Here is a 16,027-nt window from a genome sequence, read left to right on the forward strand (position 1 = left end):
GCTACACTCCCCCTAAAATGCATTAAACCCAAGCGCGGCACCAAAACTGCCCCTTGGTACTCCCAAGACCTGCGAGAAAGCAAGCGCCATTGCAAAAAATTGGAGAGGAAATGGCGTCTGGACTTTTCACCCTCCAGGAAAATTGCCTATAGAGCTGCGATAAAATCTTATAAGAACATAATTACGCACAAGCTGCTTTTTTCGAAACTAAGATCAATGCAGCTGCCTCTAAGCCTAAAGAAATTTACAACATTGCAGAAACTCTCCTTAAACTCCCAGAAAAAATTCCCAACCCTGCTGACGCTCAACGTCGTTGTAACGATCTGGCAGAGTTTTTCCATGGAAAAATTCAGGCTATATACACCACCTTCCCTATCACCCAGACCCTCCCTATGACGGTCGAGGATGCAGAGACAGAGGTATTGCCTCTTGCAACACTTGAAACTCTCCCCCCTCTGAATCAGCCCATTTTACAGTCCCTGATGTCCAGATCAAATCCGGTTCCCCCAACGACCCCGCGCCCCCGCGATCTCTGATGTTAGTTAGTCCACTCATCCTCCCCACTATCTTGGAGTTGCTCAATGCCTCCCTAGCCTCTGGCATAGTCCCACTCCCTTGGAAACGGGCTATGGTAAAAGCCCTGCTAAAAAAAACTAATCTAGATAGCAACAACCCGGCGAACTATCGCCCAATCTCTCCCTTACCCTGGCTCAGTAAGATTCTAGAGAAACATTTCAATAAGTCATTGACGGAGTTTCTCGAGACCTACCATCCTGCCAGACTGGGTTTCGGCCCCTGCATGGGACTGAGACTGCTCTGGTTGCAGTGACGGAAGAGGCTAGGAGGATTATCGATCAAGGAGGCACCGTTGCCATTCTCCGCCTTGATCTTAGTGCTGCTTTTGACACTGTGAACCACAGCATCCTTCTCCACAGACTCTCCAATCTGGGAGTTTCCACTCATGTTCTCAGATGGTTTAACTCCTTGTCCGGTCGCTCCTTCCAGGTTTTCGAGAGCAATGCCACCTCCCCTTGTAAACCTCTAGAATGTGGGGTGCCGCAGGGCTCTTCATTGAGTCCAACGCTCTTCAACATTTATATGACCCCTCTGGCTGCGATCGTCCGCCCTTTTGGGATAAAAATTGTAACCTACGCGGACGACACCCAGTTAGTAGTCGCCTTAAACCAAACTCAGACACAGACTAACAATAACTTGAGGGAGTGCCTAGAAGCAGTGGCCTCCTGGATGACCTCATCCTGTCTTAAGCTAAACGGAGATAAGACAGAGCTGATGCTTTTGGGCAACTCTTCCAACTCCATCAATAACTTCCTTTGGCCATCCTGCCTTGGTCCTACTCCTATTGCCAAGGACTCAATTAAGAGTTTGGGTATCTGGTTGGACAAATCTCTCAACTTTTCCTGCCGGGCAGCTAAACTCTCAGCTACCTGTGTCGGTATGCTCAGGCTCATCAGAAAAATCCTCTCCCGTCTTCCCTTTAAAGCTAGACAAATTATGACCCAGGGTCTCATACTCTCTCGTTTCGATTATGGAAACGCCCTCTATTTGGGGGCCCCCCAATCCACGATCAATAAGCTTCAGGTCATTCAGAACTGTGCAGCACGAATGCTCTTGCAAGTTCCCCGCCATGTCTCAGTAAAGCCTGGTCTAAAGAAACTGCACTGGCTGCCAATCAGGGAAAGAATTTCCTTCAAGAGCTTATGTATTGCACATCGCGCTTTTTGGAAAACTGGCGCCACTATTAATCACTCTCTGATTTCCCGCCACCTTCCCACCAGACACCTTAGGTCAGCGTCCTTGTTCCTGGCCACGGTGCCTAAAATTAAGAAAACCAGAGCTGGCGGTCGACTGTTTTCTTATAATTCATCAAAACTCTGGAACTCTCTCCCTTTCCATCTACGATCAGAATCTAACCATCTTTCCTTTCAAAAGGGGCTAAAAACGCTGCTATTTACTGCCACAGACTAGGTCCCTCTATCCTCTATGCATACGCAGGTCTATTTAGCGCTGGGACGCCTCAGGGTAGCCATCGCACTCTATAAAAACTCCTTTCATTCATTCATTCATTCACTGGAGATTTTCAGTTTCTCGTTTAGGTAGGAGGGTGAATAGAAGTGCAGCGCTCTGTGGGTAATGCAAGTAATTGTGAATTGGGCCCGTGCTTCAGTGTGGAGCCAATGGAAGGCTCGCAGGGCAGGGAAAATGTTTCAAGATGGCTTCCATGTTCCATGACATGGTGTGACACATCATGATTGTGATACACTGGGTTACTGGTTGACTGCAGTGCGAGCCCTGGTTAAGCAGCAACCACATCAATCCTTGTCACGGTAAAGCACAAGCAAACCACAAAATAACCTGTGCTCAACCCCCTGGTAGCTTGGCACAGAGCAGGCAGGCTTAATTTAGAGCAATGTATAAAGTATTTGAGGAACACTTCAAACATTAACATAGTGAAAACAGCACACAAAAAGGATCCCACACCAGTTTAGAAAAATAGAGCTAAATTCAATAAATAAAAGAAGAACAAAAAGACAAAAATCCAATCAGTAGAACTGTTGATAGGAATTTTTAAAGAATTCATTGAAATTAAGGCCAAAAAGCACAAAACGCCAACTCTGGATATCTGGTTGTGCTAGACCAGGCAAAAGTTAACAGTTCAAGTTGATTCCCAGCTGGGTGGAAAAGTGACGTCTAGCGCATACCCAGAAAGAAAGTACTGTGGGGTTCTACAACTGGTTACAATGTGGTCTGCTAAATGTTTAGACTTGGGAGAATCAAGGACTGTGCCTTCGAACTAGGAAAGTCTTTTGGATAAAATATTGGCCTATCCGGTTCAACCAGAAGCCGGCTTTAAAAAAAGGATCAAACCGTGATGCCTGCAATTTGAAGCCTCAGTGAATCAAAGGCCAGGGCTTAATGTGAGATATTCACATGGAATTTAAGAATTCCCTTGATCAGGTATCCTTTTGCAGGGTTTCTGGAGATTTTGCTGGTGTAGCAAGTGCAGCTAATGAGCTGTGTGAAATTTGGGCTCCGAGTGGTAGGACTGGAGTCTTGAAGTTTACTCTGAAAAGCTTTTGAGGAGATGAACATTTGAAGAGTGGGACAAGGCAGTTCTATGCAACGAGGTTCCACCTTTTCAGGGTAGTTGAAGTAATATACCCTCGGTCCTCCAGTTAACACCCATAAAGAAATCACATCTTTACCATTGGCCCTAAAAGAGCAACCAGCCTCAGAATAAATGTCAGCAAATCTTCAGCCCCTTCTCATACTCTCAGTGGGATTGCCACAAGCAGTAATACAAGTCTCCCAGTCCTTCCAGTACCACACAGTCCAAGTGCAGAATTCTTCCAGGGAGTAGAAGGCCTCCTCTATTCCAAAACTTTTCAGCTTGTAGGCACTTTGAGCCTTACGGGACATGGCCAGTAGCAGATTTCTACAGCAGACTGAGACTGTAATGAGGGCTGTTCAGTAGATTGCCTTCCACAGTCATGGAAAAGGCCTTTCAAGCAAATATTTAGGTGGAAATCTGGACATCATTCCTTGCAATTATTTCAGCAGAAGATGTAGAGGTATTTCTGTTTTCTTCAGCCTTGAACTGGTATATTAGAGTATTATAGTTAAGTTTTCTCACTTGAAGGCAGATGTTTATTAAGAGGCACTGCCATCTTTATTTATCATCCAGGTAAAATCAAACTCTTCACAAAGAAAAATCCAATACCCCTACCAAATGCTCATACGATTCGCATCCACATTTACCTTGTATTAACTTTCTTGTTTTGAATGTTTGCTATATATTGCACCATTAGTTCAGAAATGTGTTGCCATTGTCCAGCAAATTCATGCAGTGGTTAATTAATCTTACCCCATTTGTCTCCGATAAGCACCGGGCAGCCGGCATGCAGCGTATCCTCGTCTCCTTCCCCATTTCTGTGAAGGTTCCACCAAAACAACGCAGCGTTCTGGAAGCAACAAAAAAGGTCTCAAAGACATGCGGCAGTAACACTGGAGCAGAGACTACAACGTGCGAGTGCAGGAAGCCGCTGCGGGGCAGTGATGAAGGTCACGCATAATCGAAGGCACTGGAGTCACTGGGCAAAGTCTGCTTCAACGTAACTCTCCTGCAGATGGGATCCACCCTTGAGCCATGGAAGGAAATCTAGAAGTGCATCATGTTTTTTGGTGTGGTTTTAGATGGGGAGTTAAATGCACAATGTTATAAGTGGCGTAACGAAAGTTGAGGACCCCCCCCCTGCCAGGTACATGGAGGGGCCCCGCTCCGGATTTAATCTGGAGCTCTCAGGCCTGAGTACTGTGCTGCAGGGGCCCCCCCGCACTGCAGGGGTTTCCGGGGGTCTGTGCTGCGCCACTGAATGTTATATCTGAGAACGGCTTCAATGAGCCTACCACCTCAGTATAGGTCATTACAGGTCTCCAGTCCTGGAATTTCCACCCAAAAATCACTGATTTCCGTTGCGCCCATTGTTAGTTTAATTAGTTCAACCAAAGCAAAACAAGAGCCAGATGCAGTAGGCTATCACACAATTGTCCAGGACTAGAACTAGCATCCGTAATGACCTAGAGGAAGGCGGTCAACTTGGGTTCCAAGTTGGTCTCAAACATGTACGCAGAATTGTTTGATCAGTTTTCTTCTTGGAGGGGAACAGAAAGAAAATACTTTTTTTGACTACATGGAGAGCAAACACTTTGAGACATGATACTCTCACATAGTAAGACGAGAATATTACATAATACAACCTAACTACTGTAATACCCGTGCAAAGGTGATGTGATCAGACACATTTTGTTGGATAAGTTTAGCAGATACAGCATATTAACCGCTGTTGCAAACTTTGGTATTGTGAACAACAACCTTTCCTATTCCTTATTTCTTCAGTGTGAAGACTGTTTTATCTTATTTGACTATGCATCCCACACTGTTCTGATCTTAGATTTATCATGGTGTGATAAGATTCTCATGCGATGTGGCAATAGACTTTCTCAGATTTCTTTTGGCGTCTTTGGCGAGCAGACAGCAGACAATTTGCAAATAAGTAAGTTGTATATGTTTGTAAGAAATTTAGAAAGGATTCCTTGATTCTTTAGTCTCAATCTATTACTGTCCACTGAGGAAATACATCTGTGTGACTTAGAAAGGTTATCAATTCTTTCATTATTTCAGAATAATCTTAGTTATTGTAGTAAACGTACAATAAAGGAGTGCTTTAGAAATGAGAGAAGCAATCTACCATTGTTGCCCAAGTCCAACCTGAATATTGGACTGTTTTGTGATGAAATTGAATGGCCTAAATTGCAATTTGTCTAACAAGTTGTACCTAATGCATAGTGAGTGATTGTGTGGATGCTTTGCTGAACATATTTTAGAAAACTTTAAGCAATGAATGGTTGTTAGCTGGGATTAGCTGCTGGGCCAGACCACATTTGTGGAGTTTGTATAGTAGGGCAACTGCACAGTATTCTACTATATAGACCTGTCTGTTGTCTTCCATACGTTAGACCTTTCACAGGTCTTATTGCTTGATCTTGGATGCTTCTGTCTCTCCAACTGTCTTTTCATTTTTCATATCGGAACAGAAGGTCAGTGTAGGGCTCTTTGTTTCAGACATTATTCCTCTGTGATGCTGTTTTCTACTTTCTACCAGTGTTCTCTTTATTATATAAGTGATACTGAAATTATATGGATCGTACTCTTGTGTTTTTGCACCTACGTCGCCGCACTGGTGCTATAACAGTTCCACTATACACGTACATACTTATTTAACATCAATATGGTTAACCCTGTTTGGTTTAAAGATAGTTTTAAAATGGTGTTTCATTGCTTACTGGCAAACACTTATCTTTATCAGTGTACCCTGTCATGCGCACACACGATTTAAGACACATAGTTGACTCCATTCAAATTCTACATGCAGCTCGTCTGGCCGCAAGTTTGTGCCTCCAAGATGGAGGCTATCCTATATGGACAGAAAGGAGGTCCACTCCAACTACCCATGAGGCTTCTTTGCTTTTTGGTTGCTGGTATACCAATCATTTTTTCTGAAATTTCATGCACTTATAACTGGGTTTATGTAGAGAAATAGAACTCGTCCGATATCGTATGCAAAGCCTAAAAAGGACAACGGTGGGTGAGTTTTCCAAAATGAATTCCCCTGTTATTTGTCCTTCATGATTAAGAACAGTATACCTTGGCTAATGGGAAATAAATATTTTAAAAATTTCTATAATAATCTTTATTTAATATTCTCAGGGATTTTCGGGAAAGCATAAAAAAAATATACACACACACACACATACACACACACATTTTATAAAAATATTTCCCTGAAAATCCATAGAATAGTAAATAAAGATTAGTTTGCTCTGTATAGTTCAATAGGTATTAAAACCAAAGTGGATATACAATTATTTGAAAAATATGAAATCAAGGTTAATGACAGATAATGAATTAATGAGTCAATGTCAAGTTCTCCCTGTAGATATAATGAATGACTCTGGTATTGCCAATCACCAACATTTCAGATGAAATTGAAGTGTATAAACACTACAATAATTACACAGAAGCGTATTTCACAAGAACACTGCATTCCTCTGATGTTTGAAGAGATCTTAATATTTTATATAAATGGCAGGAAAACGTTGGTGAAGAGGTTGATGTATCCGAATGGCATTACATGACAGTATGAACTCCTAATTTGCTAAGGGCTTCACACCTTTTGTGTATTGAATACTTTCCTAATTGTTGACTATACTATACTCCTCTAAGTCTTAACAAATTCTACTGTGATAAAAACACAAATTGTCATTCATACCTTAGAACAGCTGGCAACACAACCTCCATGACAAGGACTGTGGGACCATATTCAAACCAGGACTACCAAAACTTTTAGATTTACGATAGCAAACAGACGATATAGCTCAATCATATTATGGTGCATTATCTAGAATAATGGGCATAGCCAGACGCTGCAGTCGACGTAGTTGGAGGAATTCATCATATGCCATATGAAACTGATGTTTCTCACTTGTAAACTGAGTAATAATAAAGGTGTGGCAGAGTCTATTCTAAATAAGACAGTGTCTGCCACTGAGGACTTGGTTAACATTTAGGGAGGTAAACTTAGCTTAGCAGAATAAAATTAAGTGGAATCTAGTGCAACACTTCAATAAGTTAAAAACAATAAAAGATGATAAAATAAAAATTAAAAATAACATCACGAAATCCTACGATTGAAGTCTGGCTTGGTGGTAAAAATCCAAGTTGGTGATTGGTAAGGGTAAGATAAGAGTAGAACTAAAGGTCGAATTTGAAGCCGAAATTATTTGCTTGGATACTTGGTCTGGGAAAGGCTAAGTGGAAACAAAAACGTGTGAATATGGGAGTGACAAAAAAACAATATAGGTCAATAGGAGACATTAGAACCAGTGGTCCACATGCCTGAAGTCACCATGCAAGAGTTTCCATCAGATGTCCACTAAACAGTTTTGGCGAAAAGTGAGGCAAATTTGGGACAAAAAATGACCTTAAATGCCTTATCATCCAACTTAATTGTTCTCTCATCTGTTTATCAAACCTTTTTTGTTGTTGATGGTCTAACACCTTCAACAACAATAGCTTTTTCAACAAATCGCTACACCGACATTTTTTCAATGTGTGGAATGTATGTTACAGGGATAATCCATGCAGGACATTGAGACCTCCTCACAGTACATCAGCAGCGTACCTTTATCACCGGAACGCTAAAGTTAGCGTAGATGAAGGCTGTGGATCCCCCGACTTCTACTGAACTAAGCTGGAACATCAAGAGAAGAAAAGAGGATGAGAAGCCATAAAAATGAAGCACACTCCATACCTGGAGGCCAAACCGTTCACACCTTCCTGTTTTGCATAGTAGGTTATGAGTCTATCAAATAAGAGGTGGCCCAGCATCCTCTGGTCTATTACATGCTGTTCTCTGACCAGTGGAGCCAGAGCCTGGGGCTCTTACAACTGCCTTCCTTTAGACATGAAAGTGCAGCCCCATTAGACAGGTGAGGAGGGAGAAGGGGACACAGATCAGGCATATTAAGGCAGCATCTTAGCCATAACTGGGTACAAGATGATAGTGCGTTTTGACTTTTAAACATTTGTTCATAATTGTTATGTTGGTGAAATTAACTTCTGCGCGGCTCCTTGCAATGGACACTACCACAAGCAGCAATGGGGGTTCATTCCTGCATTTAAAGACCCCCTCTCATGCCTGTAATGAGGTGCTTTAATACTGTTCAAGGTAAATACTCGTATCTCATGGTGAGGTATTTTCCAGGTGTGGTATCACCTCACCATTCTGAGTTCCGCACCTCACAATGGGTGATGACTAGTGCTTAAATTGTAAAAAAACATAAGTGCCAGGTTCTCGTCAGGAGGCCTTCTGCAGTTTGCACCACCATTGCCCTTGCGCTGCTGCCAATGATAGTGAAAACACAACTACTAACCATCACACTCCTTCAAGTGTGACAATTCGGACTATGCAGGCCCCCAAATCTATAATATTGGCTTGGACAGCAGGTTATAGTCATTTTTAATGTATATTGAATTAATAATTAACTGTTGTTGTGGTCATCTCTAAATTAGCCAGACATCGCCACCTTATAGCAGACTGTCACAAGCGCCAGTGTTGACAATTAAGTGCCGGTGCCAAGCACCAGAATCCACCGGCATAAATTAAGCGCTGGTGATGTCGCCTTAGTAGAGCACGTTTTACTCTGTTCCAAGCTGTTAAACTCAGAATATTGTGGATTTCTCTGCACACATTTCTCCAAGTATTAGCTGGTGAAATTCGCACATAGGATAAATGTGTAGCAATCTAGTATAATAAGGATTACCAGGGTGAACAGAATGATGGTGTAAGTGTGCAGAAACAACATTTAACTTGGAGACACTAACTCGAAAAGAAACAATGTTACTATGCTCCAAGGCAGTGGTTCCCAAACTTTTTTGACCAGCGGCTCCCTTGACCCATTGGCCATTGCCCGTGGCTCCCCACTGTTACTTTTTTTGGAGGGTGGAGGGATGTAAGCCCCGGCCTCGGGAGTACTTGCATTTTTCTCCCTGGAAATAATTGGGATGAAGCAGATGAAGGAATTATCATCATATACGCAGGGTGTTTCGTATTACTAAGGCGACGCCTCTAATAGAATATTCCGAGTTACACTTCCCATGCCTTTCTTAGAGTAGCCTCTCAAACTTTGTATCCCACTTACAGTGCTAGATAGCACCCCTATACATGTAGGCCCCATTGCCAAAGTGTTTCTGCACTTGAAGAATGTTTGCATGCATTTCCATTTCTACCCATGTCATACGTGCTAACACACCTGTCTCAGCAGGGTGACTCACAATTTTTTAAATCACATACAGCTTTATTATTGCTGTCTCCTCCCTAAAACTGCTTTCAATTCAATGCACGCCAAATAAATTGCTCAGATTTTCTTTTAATCATCCCTCTCTCTTGCCTCCAAATGTTGGCATTATGCCGTATATGGTGTTTTGCTTCCCTGTGCTCAAGGAGAGAGCAGGCCTGTCTTGAAATGTAAGTTTACTGAAAGAAATGTGTACTGGAGCTACCTATGGTTCAAGTACAAATGTCAATACTTAATAATACTTTGTGTGTTTAATAGACAGGACAACTGTACTTTCCTGATAACTTGCATTGGTGTAAAATGCATTTGGAAAAAAACAAACCTATTAACGAATCTAACAAAATAAATCAGGCATCTCCTGCTTACGTTGGGAGTGTTGGAACGTGGAGATCCAGTGAAATGTGGAGGCCATCTCCCTCGACATGCCATCAATTAAGCACTACGTTTACAGCTTTAGGCATGTCACTTACAAATCAGCGACATCATGCATTTAAGTCTAATTAGTTTAACTGAAGCCAACAGACCCTTCAACATTAAATGCATTAAAGTGCTTGGTGCTCGGCTCCCCTGGCTAGGTTTGATGGCTCCCCAGGGAGCCACGGCGCACTATTTGGGAACCGATGCGCCAAGGGGTGATGCCCATGTACCATACTTACGTAAATCATAAAGGTTGCGACTCTGTTGCCAGCGTTTGTTCTGTAGACCGGGCTTGTCAATGACTGTATTGAGACGGAAATTGTTCATTATTAGTGAGGACAATTGGTGAACATGTTCAGACTGCAATGAATAAACAAGGTGTAATAAATGTTGTGCATCGAATATTACAAGTCAGACTTCCATCCAACACATCTCCTCTCATCTTTATACAAGGACTTGTAGGACTGGACTGGGCGCTAGAGGCAGAACTGGAAGTGACCTCAATATAAGGCACCTATCCCTCTGAATGAGTGACTACAACACTTTCAGGGAGTTGTGGCTGGAGATGCTTCCTGGGGACTGAGAATTCTTATTTGTGGGACCGTGGTATACAATGAAACGTTTTAATAGATTGACTCAAATGCCATTAGTTTTACAGGAGAAAATATATTCATAAAATCTTCCAATCCTTCAGTGTCTGACACAGTTTCCAATGCCAGTGTTCTGCAGCTGAAATCACCTATGTGCCTACAAGAACATTGCGTGCTGATTCATCGAGGCTTCGTGCATCGCTTGATGGACTGAGGATTCCGGGGAACACCCAGCCATGAATCGGCTGACTTTCTCCTACTCCATCATTAATTTGCTTGTGTCCCAGAAGCAAATGCAGATGAAGCAGTGTTTAAATTTGTAAAAATATGCAGGTGCTAGGGTCCTTCTCAGGAGGTTATTGCTGCTTGCACCACCACCCGCCCTTGCCAGCACCGCCAATGACAGTACCAGCAGAACTACTTACCGTCACACTCCTACAAGTGTGACAATTCAGACTGTTCCAGGCCACCCAAAGCTATACGAATGGTGTGGGCGGCGGGAATTATTCATGCATATTAAATACTGTTTTTGTGCTCATCTCAAAATTAGACAGACACCGCCACCATGTGGTAGACTGTCATTAGTGTCGGTGTTGAGAATTAATTGCTGGTGCCAAGCACAGGAAACCACGTGCGCAAAATAAGCACTCAGATAAAGAAACCTTTAAGGGACAAAATCCCTCTCTTTCTGTCCATTGTCTTAGTGCCTCTTCAGATACCATTTGGTGTATTTTGCTCCTATGCCGGTGCGTACTTACCGTCGCATGGTCAAAATGGGGCTCGTAGTGCCCGCCTATCCCATAATTCACCACTTGTAGATACTCGGCATATGGTGGACGGATGTTCAACCCTGTCACGGATGTGATCCGCAGGTCCAGTTGGCCAATCACTGGATGGACAGTGTCTTTCAGCCAGGCACTGAAAAGCACAACATGCAAGGTGCAAGGTGAAAAGTAGGTCCCAACATGAGCAACGACATACAGGGTCAATCCTGACAGCTTTACTATGGTGCAGGTGCATTCAACATAGGACCAGGTGGGCCAGATCCAGGCCATATATATCAGGATATTTGTGTAAGATAAATTTAAGTACGCTGACTATACTCTGAACTCATTTATACCCTGAAACTCAGACATGGATTCTGACCCCTGTACCTACGTTTTACACCCCCTACCTAATGTGTCACAACAAATGTCAAGATGATGATCAGGTGCAGAGGGCAGGTGAAGCAGTGCAAACAAAAGAGACTCAGAAGATATTTTTGCAACCCAATGCCCCTGAGTGGAAATTTGAATTGTTTAATTACATTTATCAGAATAATTCACTTAAACATACTATGCACTAATATATTATTAAATGAGAAAGGGCGGCGAGTTAGCTTCCATTTATACTCTGCACAATTGGTCATTGTCCCCACATATGGTGTTTAGATGACCGCGCATTGTGCACAAGCAACACAAGTCTGTGGAATTAGATTTGCTCTGTGCAACCCTTTAAATGTGCACCTTATACTGTTATTTTTGCAGTTCCTGGATCTTGATACACATATATTTTTTGCAATAAAACTTTTTTCTAACAATAAACAAGGTGAACGAACATAGGCAAAAATAACTTAAAAAATGAGTGAACCACATTTGCAGAGCTGTGCATCCCACACTGCACTCAAACATATAACTGCACTGTAAAGTCTAAAGTTAATGATGGAAGGGGTGGAGCTGGGACTAGAAAACAGCAAAACATGACTGCCCTCCTCACATCTCTGATACTGCTAGACAACAATAAATACTGTAAAATACATACTTATCTACGACACTTTAACAGCATGTGTGTGCCCACCTGCCTTGACATTTCATGGAAGAAATACTGCTGCCTGCTTAGGCAGCTGTTTAACAAACAATATATTTACTGTTGTGGGGAGGGTAAGCACTTTCTTTCGTGGCAGCACCCAACTTTAGCCCAATCAAAACATGTACCCTGTTCATCAACATGTGGGCCGAGCCAAAGCTCCTGTCTCTAGTATTCCTGGAAGCTTTTTTTAGGTTGATCACATAAGGGCTGGCGACAGATGCACTGAAAAGCCAGACCTAAAGAGGAGGGAAATGTAAAAATAGGCAAACCAATACCACTCCATCTCTAAAAAATAATACGAAAATTGCGCAACTTGCTGTGAATACATTAATATTTTATAAATTATAAAAATAACGATTTTAATACTTGCTCATATGCTCCCATGGCAAATGCAATTTTAATAAGAAACGTTAATTGTTTTTCCACTATGTCGTGAGAAGTGGTTTGGAATCGTCTGTCAACAGCTTTTTAGAGGACACTCTCAGATGATGGTTTAGCCCAAAAATGTCTCGCGCCCAGCAGCAGGAGGGGCTGTAAGAGGCTGGAGGCGGCGAGCAGCGCGCGCCCTTGCAGAGACGCCACGCGCTCTGCTTTTATGCATAATGTAATCCTTATGGGTGAGTGGGCCGAGAGGACATTCATGGAAAAAACACAATAATTTATATCACTCTCCGGTGACTGTCTGGACATAGTTAAGCCGGGCTTAAAGCTCAGAGTACAGTCACAATGCAGCTGCGTGCCATTTAACCCTGTCACCACCACGCACAGAGGCTTCTAGCTAGAGGCTTCTGGGTCCGGGTGGCGCGTGTGTTTGTACTTTAGTTTTAGACGTGAAAGGTTGGGTTCTAATACTGCAGACACTCGATTTAGGTAAAATGTGGTTTATTAATAATATTGAATCAGCGCTACTGTCCGGAGAAAATATTTAACCACTGACGAAACACTGTATTATCTCTTCCTCCAAAACGATGAAACTTGGCCTCGTCGTTAATTTTTTGGATTCCTAGCACTATTTTGGGGGATTTTAAGTGAGTGGGAGAATGAGTGGATGTGTTGGCCAGGTGCGTGAGTGGGTGAATGAATGAGTGGTGGGTGAGTGAGTTTTAGTGTGAGTGAGTAGATGAATGGGCAAGCAGAGTTAGTATGTGAGTTAGTGGGTGTGTACGGTGCTGGGTGTGTGAGCGGATGTGCTTATCAAGTGCATGAGTGGATGGGTGAATGACTGGGTCATTGAGTGAGGGGGTAGATATTTAGGGAAGCAGAATTACTGTGGAGTTAGTGTGTGTATGTGGCTGGGTGGGTGAGTGAGCAGCTTTTTTGGTCAGGTGAGAGAGTGGGTGAGTGTATGAATGGACGGGTGAGGGACTGATTATTAGAATGAATGGACAAGCAGAATTAGTATGTGAATGAGTGGGCGTGTGTGGGTGGCTGAATGAGTGAGTGTGTTGGTCAGGTGCGTGAGTGGGTGAATGTATGAATGGATGGGTGAAAGACTGTTAGAGTAAATGGAAAGATGAATGAATGTGAGTGAGTGGGCGTGTGTGGGGATAGGTGTGAGTGGGTGTGTTGGTTAGGTGCAAGAGTGGCTGAGTGAATGAATGGGTGAGTGAGCGACTGTCATAGTGAGTGGGTAGATGTGTGGCTCAATGGTTAGCGCGGCAGACCTCGATGCAGAGCACTGGTCTGGGACCAGGGTTCGATTCCCGTCGCGGCAGGGTCTCGGGCTATAAATTCCGCGGACCGGATATTCTCGCCTCAGTGCCTGTTCTAATCATGGGTCCCACGCTGCAACTCTGGGAAATAGCTTGCTTAATCTCCACAACGCCCCCAACAGCGCTGGGATGCCTGGCCTTCACCATGGGGGTGCCCAGGAGTGGACACCTCACATGGAAAGCGGTATGAATACAGCGCTGAGATACCCGTAGTGGTGATCAGCGCTACATATAAAAAACCATACATTTACATTTACATGAATGGGCAAGCACAATTAGTATGCTAGTGAGTTGGTGTGTGCGTCCCTGAGTGAGTGAATGGGGGAGTTGGTGAGCAAGGAATGGCCAAGTCAGGGCACAAGTGAGTAGGTCAATGTGGGTCGGACAATGTGCAGGATTTACATTCCACTGCATGCCTTAATGAGACTTCGAGGAGCTGAAAATGAAAAGCCGGTTAAAGAGAGGTGCAATGGAAACCAGCATAGCAGCAAATAGGATACAATAGATTGTAATGCTCTGAAAAGGCTTTTGTGACTGAAGGAGTTTTTTTAAAATTTAAAGACTAAGGGCCGGATTTGAATACTAGTGGGCGGCCCGTTTCTCCACTAGGGCGACAGATTAAATTAAACCATTGACCTGTCAGATCTGCTGTACACCAAACTTAGAAATGTTCGCTGGCCCGGTGGACATTTCTAGCATTGGCACTGGAAGGAGCATTGTAAGGTTGGAGGACGGCTCAGCATGACAGAGCCCTACAGCAAACTTACAATGTTTTTTTTATTTTCAAAAAGAAAATTCCAAAGCTGGATTTTCTTTTGGAAAAAAAAAACAATGCCACCCTCGCCATGGGAGTTTCCTCTCATGGCAAGGTGGGGGGGGGGTGCATTGAGGACTCCTTAATGGCCCTTATTGCCAGGTTTTTCCTGCAGGGCATTGAAAATCAGGTGTATGTCCGCCCATATAAATTTGGTGAGCAGACAGATAGCCAAACCTCCAACAGCCCTTACTTTGTCGCCCGTCAGTTGCTTTGACTTTGGCAGAGAAGGGGTAGTCTCTGCCGCTGTCAAACCTATGGTCCGCCGGATTCTAAATCAGGCGGACGGACCATAATGTTGGCAGGAAGTGAACCTTCTTGACATTGCAACAGAGTTTTCTCTCCCCCAGCACTTAAATCAGTCTCTAATTTCCTAAATTTGACAGACTGGAGGAAACTTTGTGCAAGAGAAAAGAACACACAGTAGTTCAAGCTCCTTCTCGGAGTGGGATTGGACGGGACCAGGAGATTTCTTCCAGGAGGGCACTGATTAAACATGCTTGGCAGTGATCTCCGTGCATTGCGTTAACCACACTGTGCACTCTCTTCATTTTGTGTTCACGGGAAACTCTTCTGTGGTCGACCCGCCCTGAGGGTCACATCTTTTTCCTCAGTATTTTAACTGCACGTTACCAAAACCGAGAACAAAAATATCAGAGACTAAAAAACACTGCGGAAAGGGCAGGTAAGAATATCCGGGTTAGGGCATGGGTTAAGATGAGGCTGGGGTACAACAGAATGTGAAAGGGTGAGGCTAAAGGAAGGCAGGGTTATGATAGGGCCTCCTCGGGACCCTTAAGTGACCGTGCTAGTAGATGTATAATGACCCAACTTAACGTAGCATATATATTTCTAAAGCTCACGTTCACCTCTTGGCACTGCACAGCAGTTCTTTATTGTTACCCAGTTCATTTGTATCCATTGTATCGACCTTGGAAGGATAAAAGTCTGAGTGGACCAACTGGGATTCAAAGCTGTAGTCGTGAAGACAAACAGGTTTTTGGAGTGGATGCAAACTTGGTGCCAGATACTAATGGGTGGAAATCAAGGTTTATCAGATGTAATCCCCACAGAAAATGGTTTGAAACAAGGTTGCTTTTTAGCACCTCTGCTATTTTCTCTATATAAAGCAGATTTACCCGATTGCTTTGCTCAAGCAGATGTAGATGCACCAAAGATAAGTAGTCGGCCTTTTGTATATCTTTTATATG

At 43.3% G+C, this 16,027-nt stretch overlaps 1 protein-coding gene across 2 annotated transcripts in view; it reads right to left on the bottom strand.

Moving 5' to 3' along the window:
• P4HA3 (prolyl 4-hydroxylase subunit alpha 3) overlaps nucleotides 1-16,027 on the bottom strand; it is a 198,122-nt gene that overhangs the window by 5,088 nt on the left and 177,007 nt on the right. The window contains exons 9-12 of one of the 2 annotated variants that reach the window (XM_085623338.1): nucleotides 11,201-11,360; nucleotides 10,092-10,154; nucleotides 7,761-7,829; nucleotides 3,884-3,980 (exon numbers count right to left, since the gene is read on the bottom strand). In XM_085623338.1, coding sequence (XP_085479464.1) covers nucleotides 3,884-3,980; nucleotides 7,761-7,829; nucleotides 10,092-10,154; nucleotides 11,201-11,360 — 389 coding nt within the window. The remainder of the gene's footprint in view (nucleotides 1-3,883; nucleotides 3,981-7,760; nucleotides 7,830-10,091; nucleotides 10,155-11,200; nucleotides 11,361-16,027) is intronic. The other variant, XM_085623337.1, reaches the window with a different exon arrangement.

Source organism: Triturus cristatus, chromosome 8 (assembly GCF_964204655.1).
Source record: "Triturus cristatus chromosome 8, aTriCri1.1, whole genome shotgun sequence".
Lineage (NCBI taxonomy): Eukaryota > Metazoa > Chordata > Amphibia > Caudata > Salamandridae > Triturus > Triturus cristatus.